This window comes from Neovison vison, chromosome 1, assembly GCF_020171115.1.
Source record: "Neovison vison isolate M4711 chromosome 1, ASM_NN_V1, whole genome shotgun sequence".
Lineage (NCBI taxonomy): Eukaryota > Metazoa > Chordata > Mammalia > Carnivora > Mustelidae > Neogale > Neogale vison.
In genome coordinates this window covers 274,633,308-274,646,614 of record NC_058091.1, presented here as the reverse complement: position 1 = coordinate 274,646,614, position 13,307 = coordinate 274,633,308, and the positions used below count along the sequence as shown (strand labels likewise).

The 13,307-nt window shown below is 38.8% G+C and overlaps 1 protein-coding gene and 1 long non-coding RNA gene across 4 annotated transcripts in view; both read right to left on the bottom strand.

The window, feature by feature from the left end:
• Positions 1-2,582: 2,582 nt before the first annotated feature.
• ZNF300 (zinc finger protein 300) overlaps positions 2,583-13,307 on the bottom strand; it is a 35,545-nt gene continuing 24,820 nt past the window's right edge. The window contains exons 1-3 of one of the 3 annotated variants that reach the window (XM_044231217.1): positions 6,348-6,471; positions 5,998-6,120; positions 2,583-4,889 (exon numbers count right to left, since the gene is read on the bottom strand). In XM_044231217.1, coding sequence (XP_044087152.1) covers positions 3,331-4,889; positions 5,998-6,120; positions 6,348-6,381 — 1,716 coding nt within the window. In that variant the 5' untranslated portion in view covers positions 6,382-6,471 and the 3' untranslated portion in view covers positions 2,583-3,330. Of the gene's footprint in view, positions 4,890-5,997; positions 6,121-6,347; positions 6,472-13,307 lie in introns of those variants that run through there. The other 2 variants (XM_044231230.1, XM_044231225.1) reach the window with 2 other exon arrangements.
• Positions 11,341-13,027, bottom strand: LOC122893922. Its single transcript, XR_006381722.1, has 3 exons — positions 12,894-13,027; positions 12,036-12,162; positions 11,341-11,375 (listed from the first exon to the last, which is right to left on the bottom strand). It is a non-coding gene; the product is annotated as an uncharacterized LOC122893922 (long non-coding RNA).

The following is a 13,307-nucleotide window of genomic DNA, read 5'->3' as shown; positions in this document are numbered from 1 at the left end:
TGATGAAGTACACCAATTGGTTTCTGAAGCGATGCCGTTTCCTTTCATGACCTGAGCCAAAGGCAGAGGGGCACTCATAAAATAGGAAGGACAAAACAACATTGTTGCCCCTCCCCCTCTATTTTTATCTTCTTTTTTTCACTTCCTTTTTTACTTTATTGGAGTTTAGTTCACAATGTTTTTATTCTTACCTATTGAGTGGGATGCTTAGGTATTTTCAGGCTTTCTTCTTGCCTGATCTACACTTATTGTAATACATTTCCTTCTATCACTGGTTTGGGTGGAACTGATTTTGTGAATAGTATGCAGTAATTTAAGTTTTCATTTTTTGTTTTACCTGTATGAATAACTTAACCAGAAACATTTATTGAAGTACCACTTTTCTCCTACTATTCTACATTGCCACCTTTGTCATAACTCAAGATCTACAGTTAACTGTCTGTTTCTAGATTCTTACCATTGGTCTATTTGACTACCCATGAGCAATACCACATTGTCTTAATTATTATTAGTTTATGGGAAGTCTTATTCTGGTAAATTCTCCAAATTTGCTCTTCAAAAGTATCTTGGCTGTTCTGGCCTTTTAGCATCTCCATATGTGATTTTAAAATTAAATTGTAAAACCTCCCCAAAAAGAGGTTTTGGTATGAAATGCATTGAATATTGTGGGAAATTGATCTTTATTGAGGAATGCCAAAGCATACGAATAATCACATGTGCTACATCCAGTGCCATGGGCAACCAATAGGAAGAGGTACCATTAAAATTATGAAGAATAGACTATCAGAATAAGCCTGATACAGAATTGTAACTACTGGTAAAAATGGATTATCTGCCATTTACTAACAGTAGGATGATTCATAACAAGTGTAGCTTTAATTCCATATAATAGAGCTAAAAATCCACACAGAAATTTGTAGCCAGTTGCTGGTTACCTGCATGCTATATGGTATATATTGCTGCTCAATAATAAAATAAGCTAACCCTGTATTTATGATAGGCTTATTCCTTTGGATTTTAATTCTTTTCCTTGCCTCCCCAATATATAAATCACTTTGAGGGGAAATAGACATCTTTAATATTGAGTCTTTCAGCCTTGATGAATCTCTCAATTCATTTAAGCCTTAATTTATTCAATAATATTTTATAATTTGTATATAGTGGTCCTAGATCCTACACTACGTGATTAGATTTATTTCAGGTGTTTCATATTTTTGATGCTAGTGTAAAATTATCTTTAAATTTTCAGTCTGCTGCTAGTATGTAGAATTAGTTTTTCATTATTAAAACTGTATAAAGCAACTAAACTCCTTTATCTCTAATACTTTATCAATATATTTTTGCTTTTCTTAGAATTCCATAACCTACAATGTCCATAGTACCGTCTCCTTTCTAATCCTTATGCCATTTTCCTATTCTTGCTTCATAGCACTGATCAGCTCCTTTAGTAAAATGCTCAAAAAAGAAGTGAAGTATTAAATCAGTAGGTGCTAAGTCTAAACTGGGATACTTATAGAAGCTCATCATCAGATCAAGGTTGCCTGGAGGTTTGTGACAGTGGAAAACCAAATGGGAGGCCTGTAAAGTAGGAATTATGAATCTTTGTTATATCTACATTAGTTCCATAGCTGTCACTACATAGAACTCACTCTTCCCTAAATTTCTGTGTTCACATAATTATCTTTTTTTTTTCATTTTCCTTTCTTTGTCCTTCTCATGCATTCATCAGGATCAGTTGGGACATCTTCCATGAGAAAACCTCAGAGTAGCTCAACCTAAAAGATGTACACCCAGGCCTCCTGTCCCAGGTCTGAATGGTCAATTTACATCTGACGTCAGTGTTCTCAGCTCACTGTTCATAATGAAACCAAGAATTTTTCTACACAGACTAAGAATTTCCCACATCCCTGTTAGGCATGCCCTCTCCCCTGCAGAGGTTCTCACCCAGAGGGTCCCCATCTTTTCACCAGAGACAGGTCAGCCATTCAGGAAGAGGATCCGGTGGGCAGGAAATGTGAAGGAACCAAGTGGGAACTATATGAAGAACTATGTGAACACAAGTATACAGACTCCCCCTCATTTGTGCCAAGTATTGCTCTTCTGTAGACACCTCCAACAAGGGTCCCCATCTAAAGCTGCTCATGGAGCAACAAGCAGAAGCATGGGAGGAGAGCAGGAGATATTTCAGCAATAACAAGTTCTCAAACCTGTGGCAGGCATAATTTCTCATCCCAAGAGTTTTGCTCTGCAAGTGTCCTTTGTTCCCAGGGAAAACAGTTGGGGCTATAGGGTGGGAGTCAGAAAAGAACTGAAGAAACATTAGACAGACTCTATCTGTGTAATGACCACAGTTTATATAAATGTATGTAAAAAATAATAAAAGTATAATAAAATGTCACTTTAACATGCCAAAAATCAAGGCCACCAGGGTCAAAGACAGTCAAGGGAATGGGATATCAAAAGCAGAGTGTCTGAAATGCAAAGGAAGTTTAGATGCAGCTTTTACACATTAGTCTTAGCATCCAGTTGCAGGAGGATAGAAAGTTAAAAAGAACCAATATTAACTGAAAACGTGCTCGATATTATACTTTTTTTTTTTAATGATAAGAAAAAATATCAGATGGGCGAAATAGGCTTGCTTGAAGTCACACAATCTGTGAACAGGTGAGCCAGGATTAAAACACAAGGCCATCTGGCTCAGCACCTAACCATTTCCACAATACCAAACTCTCAGGGAAGAAGAATAAAATGGAGACCTGGTCAAGGCGCATCAATTTCAAAGTACAGGATCCTTCTAGAGAGACAGGTCAACTTATATGCTTGAAATGGGAAAATGCATAAACATTACCTGTATTGAATCTGACTCACCCATATTTCTATCTTTGTACAAGAATTTTACATACATCTTTAGGGGTCATGCTAAGCCCCTCCTTATGATGTAGTTTCTAGGAATGGATTTTTTTTTTTCTCAAGCTTTCTTCATGTCCTTTGTTGGGACTTACTGTATGACCAAAATTATGCCAAGCTAATATTAGCAATTTCACAATGTCTGGTTATTGTTAATGTGGTATAATAAAGAATATGTCACTTGACAATAGTCTATATACATAATTTGTTCTACAGACCATTACTTTAAAATTTTTTACATACCATGTTGAAAATGTTCTTCATTTAAGATTATTTTCCATCATCTTTGCTGAGCTAGGTATCATCTCACTATAGACATGAATTCTCTTATTAAATTTTACCTATAAAGATGTCCCATAAGTATCAATCAGGTTCCTAGTATTTATTAAGGCTTGAGCTAATACTGAGAAGGCTTTTCTGTGTTCAGTTCATTATGATTTTACCACTGTTATGAATTCTCTGGTGTACAGTGAGTTGTGACTTCTGGATGAACGCTTTCCCACATACAGTGCACCGATAGGGTCTTTCCCCGGTGTGAATTCTCCGATGTAAAACAAGGTCTGACTTCTGGGAAAAGGCCTTTCCACACTCAGCACACACGTAAGGTTTCTCTCCTGTATGAATGCGCTGATGCCCCGGGAGGTGGGACTTCTGAGAGAAGGCTTTCCCACATTCACTGCATATATAAGGTTTTTCTCCTGTGTGAATTCTCTGATGTCCAATGAGATGTGATTTCTGACAGAAGGCTTTTCCGCATTCACTGCATTTATAGGGTTTCTCTCCAGTATGTGTTCTCTGATGTATGATGAGCTGTGACTTCCGGGAAAAGGTCTTCCCACATTCAGTACATTCATAAGGTTTCTCCCCAGTATGAATTAACTGATGTGTAATGAGTTCTGTCTTCCTGCTGAAGGCTTCCTCACACTGAGCACATTTGTAGGGTTTCTCCCCAGTGTGAATTCTTTTATGTATAATGAGGTGGGACTTCTCACAGAAGGCTTTCCCACATTCAGTACATTCATATGGCTTCTCTCCAGTATGAGCTCTATGATGTATAATCAGCTGTGACTTCTGGGAGAAGGCCTTCCCACACTCTCTACATTCGTAAGGTTTCTCTCCAGTGTGAATTCTCTGATGTATAATGAGGGGGGATTTCTGGGAGAAGGCTTTCCCACATTCACTACATTGATACGGTTTTTCCCCGGTGTGAACTCTCTGATGTATAATGAGGGATGATTTTTGAGAGAAAGCTTTTCCACATTCAGAACATTCATAAGGTTTCTCCCCAGTATGAGTTCTCTGATGTACAATGAGATGAAACTTCTCACTGAAGGCTTTCCCACATGCACCACAATCATATGGTTTCTTTCCAGTATGAATTCGTTGATGTACAATGAGCTGTGACTTCTTAGCAAAGGCTTTTCCACAGGTAATACATACACAGGTTTTCTCCTTAGTTTCAACATTGTGATATTGAATAAGGGACTGTTTACTATTAAAAATGTTTCCACACTGATTATTATTACAGGGCATTACTCCATTGTGAATTATTTCAAGATTAGATTCAGATGCACCATGGCTAGATGATTTTCCACATCCAAAACTCTCATCAGGGTTTTTTCTTGAATTGCTCTTATTACAGCTGCGTAGGTCAACATTGTATTTCAAGTTCTTTTTAAATACATCATAGTTATGGGATCTTTGCCTTAAAGTATCTGGCTCTATGCACTCGTGAAATATTTTTCCCAGTGGATTATATTTATGGCCTGACTCCACAGTGACGGTTTTGTTGTTGATGACTGCTACTTGCCTGAAAAGTCTGTCTTGGTTTTCCTGACATCTCTGCAGCTGGCCACCATCTTGACTGACTTTTAGGATGGAGTAAAATGAACCATCCTTTGCGACTCCTTTCAGGATATTATTACGGAAGGAAACAGATCCCAAAATACATGATTTGGGGTTGTCAAGGTTACTTTTCCTGTCTAAAAAAAAAGAAAAGAAAGAAAGAAAGAAATAAAACAACTGTAAAGAACAATGAACAGAATGCAGAAGAACAGAACAAATGACTAATTCAATGTAGCTGCTGAACTCAGAACACAGGGATGGGGACAGACCATCTCGTAGGACAGTACAGCATAGAGTACGATCAAATGAATGGATGGGAACGGATATTAAAGAGAAAAAGACTCATGGAAAAATTAGAACAGAAGCACACAGAAAAGTATCTGTGTTACCACTCTAATCTGGATTATTCTTTTAGAATCTTTCCATTTTCTCTGCTTTCTAAATGGAAACCTTTTTCACCTTTTGAATTCATTTTTCTTATAAACCATTGTTATATATATACTTAACTACTTTTATCCTGCCACCACTATCCACAGAAACAAGGTCCCTCTGTACTTAAAATACTTAAACTCTCCTCAGTCTAGTTTCCTAATTAAAAACTAATACAAGCAACAGAAAAATTCAAGATCCTGCTATGGATTCAGAATCAGATTCACACTTAGAACCCAAGATTATATTCCACTACTTGTCACAAATACCTTCTATATGAACCAAGGGAAACTAGCAAAGTTCTCTCAGAAAAGCCTTAATTCTCTAACTTCAGGTTTTGTTCAGATATGCTCTCCCCACCACAATCTGCCTTTAGCCTCCTCCTTCAGCATCATCAACACTTTATATACTTTCAAAGCAGCTACAGCTGCATGCTCTGGAAAATGCCTTCTCAAATTATTGTATCTTTAGATTCTCATTTTCTCTAATTTTTAAAACAGCAACTATATTTGACATATAACTGTGTAGAGGCCCATACCTGAAGGTCTTACTATCTAAAATGCGACCTATGTTCTTGGGAGGAATTTGCCTTTCTATTGCCTCTCATAAAAGGTGTTAAAGATACACATATATGCAGAGAGAAAGACCAATAAGAAATAGCTGCCCCTTATAAAAGCTCACAATTACTTAATTATTTGTTTAATGCCTACTAAATTCTCAGCACAGGGACAAAGAATAGAGATTTCAGTAGAAACAGAATGTAAACCTCAGGCATCAATCAATTAAGAAAACAAGACAAACTGATATTTCACTTCCCTTGTCTCCCATCTGCCTGATTTTCATCCGGATAGATCCAATCTGGTATGTCTCTCTTTATGATCCATGGATCTTCTCCTTGTTCCAACTTAGAGATGACATCTGGTTTGGAAACTGGATATCCTATTAAATGGAAATCACAGAGGAACTGGGAAAAAGTGGAGGCGTAGTATCAGGAAGGCTACAAGGAAGCAATCCAGGTGGCCCTTAGCAAAAACAGTGACCTCCGTATGGGAAGGTCTGAAGATCATTAAAGTCATTATATATGTCAGGAACTACAAACCACAGCACCTGATGAGGAAAGGCACTTGGATGGGCAAGTCTGAGTTAGGCAGGGAAGCCATCCTTACCCATTGAGACCAGGTGGCTGAAGTTCTCCAGCATCACATCCCTGTACAGGGTCCTCTGAGCGGGGTCCAGTTGCTGCCACTCCTCTTGGGTAAAATCCACAGCCACATCCTTGAATGATACTAAGGCCTGTAATAGTATATTCCTATTCAATCTGAAGTGATCATTCTCATCATTTCTACTGCAGTATATAAAACTAAACTACACCTAGTTTTGCATCACGGTATTTGGGAGGAATAAAACAAAATCCTGGCTTTACAAGAAGAGCCAGATACAGATCAGGAAACAGAAGATGCTTACTTGATGCAAATGGTAACTTAATAAATGATAAGGGCAGCATGCAAATAACTGAGAGGAAGACAGATTATTCAAAGAATAATACTGAAACAACTGGAGAGTCAACAGAAGAATTAATGTTGAATCCGTATGTTAAAGGTAGAATTGTAATTCACATATTAAAGTGCTAACCACCAGTTTCTCAGAATGTGACCTTATTTGGAAACAGGGCCAATGCAGATGTAACTCTATGAGGGATAATCTCATGAGTCTACAATCCACATGACTGATGTATCAAAAGGACAGATTTGAACAGACAGACAGACACACATAGAAGAAAGATGATATGAAGAGACACAAGATGGTCATCTACAAGCCAAGGAGAGAGGCATAGAATTGACTGTTCCCTCACAGCCTTCAGAAGGAATCAACCCTGCTGACAACTTGAGTTTGGACTTCTAGCTTCCAGAACTATGAGACAATAAGTTTCTGTTGTTTAGTCCACCAAGTTTGTGGTACTTTGCCACAGTAACCCTGGCGAACAAATACACCATATCTTACGTCTTGGATAACAGAAAACATAGATTCTGGATGAGCAAAAATTTAAACTCTAAAAAGACAGCCAAGAGCATTAAAGTAACAAAACAAAATATGGGAAGACTTTTAGTAATAATTATAGAGCAGAGAAAGCAAAACATTAAAAAAATAATTATAGAGCAGAGAAAGTAAAACATTAAAGATAAAACACACATATGGAGAATCACAGAATGTCAGAGTTCTGGAAAATCATAATCTAATCCCCTCATTTTATAGGAAAATAATCATAGCTTCACCTCAATGAACAGTTTCCTTATATATGCAATACTTAATAACATAATGAAGTACATCAATTAGAACAGCAATACTGAAAACAGATATAATGAGAAATATGCAGAAAAAATGATGAAAAAAAAGTAACAGATTATTGATGTGACATTAAAATAAGAGATGTGGGTAAGTGTAGTCATAAGGTATTTCTGGAGGGAAAAGTGACTATTTTAATTATGTCACTATCATGTTCACAACAATTGTCATCTAATAGCAGAACCTGAGTGATCTCTATTATTTTAAACTGTTTTTCAGCTTTTCCCCCTAAAAATTTCATTATTATCAAATGTTGCTTTCAGAAAAAGAAAAATTAAACACTGTTTCAAATAGCCACATTGCCCTGCTTAAAAGCATCCTTAGGTTCCAACCTTGCATACACAATCAGTCTCATCTCAGCCATCTCAACCTTAAAGGACCTCTGATCCCACACCAAGTCCCATATTCACACCATCAAGCTGCCAGGCACTTAGTTTGTCCTTTAAGCAGCCTTCTTAATTTTCTCATTTTACATATATAAGAAAAACTGCAGATTAGTGGTTAAATACTTGGCAGAGACCATATACACTGAATGTATGATTAACTCGCAGATTTAAAAGCAGGTGTTCTGAATCGAGAGCTTGAGTTCTTGACCACGCACTCCACACTGCCTCCTTGATACTGTAAATAAGATCTTCTGTATCTTACTGTTTTAATAACACCCTTGGGCAAACTTCCCATGAAACACCCTATTTTTCAGTTTTCCTCAAATTCTCAGCCTTCCTAAAACCACTCTACTTTTTATACTTTCGCAAATGTTTCTCATCCTTATCCTACTTCCCTCATGATCCAAAGTTCAATAATCTTCGATGCCTATTTTCTACTTCCTTGGAAAGCTGGTTGCTCCCCAGCTCTGCCTTAGCAGTTCCTGGCTCCCATGTCTATTACAGAACTTTTATTTGTCAAGACTGGTTTCCATATCTATTTACCCAAGTTTCCTCTGCATTCCTCCAGAAAAAAACCATACCTAAATCTTCTTGAGATACTCCACAGCCAGCCAGTGCATATGACATACATTAGGTACTCAACAAACTGTTTGCTAAAAGGAATGAATGACGATTATAGAGAATAAAAGGAAGTTCATGTTTAGTTAAAAATACTTTGGTGCATTAATCAGTTATAGTCTTTTGATCTGAAGAACAGTGACATGAGGAAAAAAAAATACATGTGGAATGTAGAGCAAATCCATTCTGACAGGAAGATTAATAAATGTAATTCTAATGTTCAGATTTTGCTTTATTAATTTTACTCAAATGCTTTGGGGTGCCTGGGTGGCTCAGTCGGTTAAGTGTCTGCCTTTGGCTCAGGTCATAATCTCAGGGTCCTGGGATCAAGCCCTGTGTGGGGCTCTCCTGCTCCCTCTTCCTTTGCTCCTCCCCCCAACACTTGTGCATGCTCTCTCTCCCAAATAAAGTCTTTTAAAAATTACACTCAAATGCGTCAATAAACTAAGTATGTACAAATTTTGTTAACTGTGAGAAAAATAATCAGTGGAAAATTGTACTTTTATCATCTGTAAACACCTTTTCGTGGCTTGGATGACTGGGATAATGGAGTTGGAGGAGAGCAGGTGTTAGAAAGAGAAAGGAAGAATAGACATGTGTGCAAACAATGACTTCACTTCTGGACACTCTGAAAAAATAAATCCCTCTTTCTACAGGGAGAGGCATATAATCAGTTAATTAGCTCTGGAAACTGGATGTATTAAGCTAATAACAAATCCATTTTCCTTCTCTAAAGCTGCTCTAACAGAAATACAAGACTAATCAGATAGGTGATTTTAAAATTTCCAGTAGCCACAATCAAAAACCAATTTTCAAATATATATATGTATATCTCCCAATACATTCAAAATATCATTTTGAAGTGTACCCAATCTTTAAAAATTACTAGTGAGCTTTTGGGAACTAGATCTTTAAACTCAGTGTGTATTTTACACTTATGGCACATCTCAATTCAGACTAGCCAATTTAAAGTGTTTAGTGACATGTGGCTGGTGGCTGTATACTGGACAGCACAATCGGAAGCTACTGACGTCCAAAAGAAAACAACCCCATCTTTTTGCAATAGAACTCACTTGTTAAGCTTTACTGTAAAATATACATGAGATTTCTAGATTTGACAATAACAGTGATGATGATACAATACTAAAAATAACAACAACTAACAATGTGGAACAAACCCTCCCCAGATATACTTCCAGGCATGGTTTGATTGCTTAACTCTCACAACAACCCTATAAGGATTCCAATCTCCATTTTAAAGAGAAAAAAACAGTCCCAGTTCAACCAGGCTGCAAAGAAATATTATGCATCTGCCAAGATAATAAGGAAATTTGGGTACTGTCATGGGAAGATATTAAAAAACCTTTACACGAGACAGTAAAATTTAAAAACCAGTTGCAGCATGGAATGTTTACTGTAACATTATTTTCCAAAGGAAAAACACAATAAAGAGACATTCGGATATTTGTACTTTCATACATACACACTGATCACAGTTAACACTCATACTGAAAATGTCTGGAAGATTATAAACAAATGGTGAACACTGATAATCCCAGGGGGATGAGAGTTTAAGTTAAAAAAAATCAGTTTTTAAATTTTTATCATTAATATAGTTTAAAATTTATATACTCTGTATACAGCCAATGTTGGCAAGGAGAAAAAGTAGACAGGCTGTTAAAAACGGAAGTGCAGAGAAGGAACTGGTCTTGAGTTGGACAGTGATGCTACATAATCTGAAGTCACAGCAAAGGGTATGAGCACCAGGGGCCCGTGCTCTACAAAGCTTTGCCAGATAATTATAATTTTTTTAAAAGATTTTATTTATTTATTTGACAGAGAGAGATCACAAGTAGGCAGAGAGGCAGGCAGAGAGAGAGGAGGAAGCAGGCTCCCTGCTGAGCAGAGAGCCCGATGCGGGACTCGATCCCAGGACCCTGAGATCATGACCTGAGCCGAAGGCAGCGGCTTAACCCACTGAGCCACCCAGGCACCCCAGATAATTATAATTTTTAGAACTGCCCTTTGGGAGGAAAATATATTTTGGAAGACCATTCAAAATGTACCCATTCTGTGTTATTTAGACAATAGGACAATAGGAAGCCTCCGTAATCAATGCGGTCCTCTAAACCAGAAATCTAACAAATTTTTTCCATAAAGGTTGTATTTTCAGCACTGCAGGCCATACGGTCTCTGTTGTACTTACCCACGATGGCACTGTGGCAAGGCAACCGCCACAGACAATAAGATGTGAACAAAGGTTATGGCTGTGCTGCCAGTGACTGTTCATAAAAATAGAGAACTGGATTTGGCCTATAGCCAGAGTCTGATGAGCCCAGCTCTGAAGATTAAGGTTCAAGGCATTTGGCTATGGCATTATGATACCTTCCCTCTAAAAGAGATCATTTGATGATACAGCTATAAGAAAGCTACTGTTGCATTTACCCCAGGAGTGTTGGTGAGAACACTGTGTACTCCATCACCTAGTCAAAGACCCAGAATGGAAATCTGTTTTAGTCTTATGCAGCAAGAAATAAAATGGAGAGAAATGTATCTGTTTTCTCTTTAGAAGACTGCAAATCAGGACACTGATGATGTCTGCAAGATCAGAAAACTTGGTACATCCATTCTTAAAAATATTTTCAGGCCAGGTTATCCAAATGTTACCTAGAAACCCTTTCTAGGTCTTGATCTTTATTTTGGCTACCTTTTCCCTATTCCAAATTTTAGCTGTCTGTACTTTCCCATTTGACTGGGCAGAAAATGAAAGAGGAAATTTTAAAAATGAAAGATAAAAGCAACTCACCTGGAACTTCATTTTCTGCTCTCTTCTAAAAGGGCAGATGCCTGAAAGAGCAAAACTGGTGATGAAAAGGACATTTTCACAGACTAGACTTGGCCCGCAGCTTCCCCTTTCACCAATCCAGAAACATTCACTGCTAGACATCAGGTGGATGATGGACAACAAGGCACAAGGTTGTTTGGTCCTTGTAGAAGGGTCAGGAAGCACTAGGTGAAGGAGTCCTCTTATGACTACACTATAATAAACAGAACTTGATCAAGATGATTTAATTGTATAGATATGTTTCATATTCACTCACTAACAGCTTATTATTCCCCTATGAACCAGTAATTCTATTGGTAGAATAGTTTTATAAGGCAATAAACATGAATAGATTTACAGTAAGATTAAAAGCAGATGGACTTCCTTGGCAATAAGAATGGCCATGACCAAATGGAAAACTGAGAAATGTATTCCCTTATTCCCTGGAAAGAATCAACACTTGAATTCCAATAATCTACCAAGAGGTCTTTCATATTTTCCCTCAACTCAGCACAAATTCTCCTGCCAATCGATATTCATGGACCAAAATGTTAATTTTAAGATGTTTTCTGTTTAAACTGTAATTGCAGGTTTTCGACAGTGCAGTCATCTGCGTATAAAAATGGTGATAGGTTGGAACCACTTATACAAGAGAATATACTGCAATGCAGGATGGTATATACCTGGTCGATTTTTCTCAGCCCCAGGAGGAGTCATGCAGACAAGACTGAACTGGTTCAGAGGCACTGAATGCTCCCATGACAGGGAGACTGTTTTATGTGCTTTTTTCCAGGCGTTGTCAAAACTGATCTGGAAGGAAACAACCAAAATAGCGATGCTCATGTCTGGGTACCCGGCAGGTGTTCATTTAAGTGTTTCTTGAATAAAATATAAAATGACTTCAACAAGCTTAGGAAAAGGTCGAAAGTCACACTTTTGGTAATAATGCATCCTTTCTTATTTGTTCGGTCTTGTTTCAAAATGATCATGGTGGTTGGGGGGTGGGGGATGGGGAGGCACCAGGCTCAGGGTGCAATGGTGAACCGAGAAGGGGGTCTGACGTTTAAGAAATCAAGAGATGCCTAAAATGGCAATTTTAACTGTATGTAAAAGTCTTTCCCAGTAAATTGGGGCTGATCATCGTGACTAATCGCATTATTGCTCCGTGCAAATTTCTGAATCCTAGGGCATAGCAATGACACACCCACAGAATTCCCCCATGACCACCACATCACGGGCCACGAAAGGGATATCCCGGTCATTTAGTCCAAGCCCCCTCCCCACTCACTGATTCTCCAGAGTCCCCTAAATCACTGACCCCAGTCAGTCCCCTTACACGCCATTTCTGATCCCACAGACAACCCCATCACTGACACATCATTGCCCAATTACTAATCTCATCCCTCACTCCAACTCTGACTCCCCAAAAAACCTGACACTGATGGCACAAACCTCCCCACAACGTCCCCACCCCTGACTTCATAAACCTCCACTGACCCTCGCGAACCCCTCCCCTCCTGTTACCAATTAAACGGACTCACCGCACGTGCCCGCCTCCTGCCTTGCGGCTCTGTTATCATGCCCCGAGCCGCCCACCACCGCTCTAGCAGGGACGGTTGTCACAGCCATACTGGCGAACTCTTCAGCTTCCTGTCTGGGAGAGTGCAGCGCTGGGCTCCCGAGCCTGCGCTGTTCCGTACTGGGCGGCTTTGCCCACTCGGCCGCCCCGGCCGCTTTGTTCAGGAGGCAAGATGGCGGCTCCCAGGCTGTGCCTCGTGCTGGGAGCCGCCACCTTGAGAGTCCGGTCGGGTCCGTACGGCGGAAGAATTCGATTTATTCCTGAATTTCGACTGTGCCACGGCGGCAGGGAGGGCAGGAGGCCGACAACGGAAGGGAGGATAATACAGACCAGTGAGGTGTATTATCTTAACCAGAGAGAGTAATACAGACCTCTC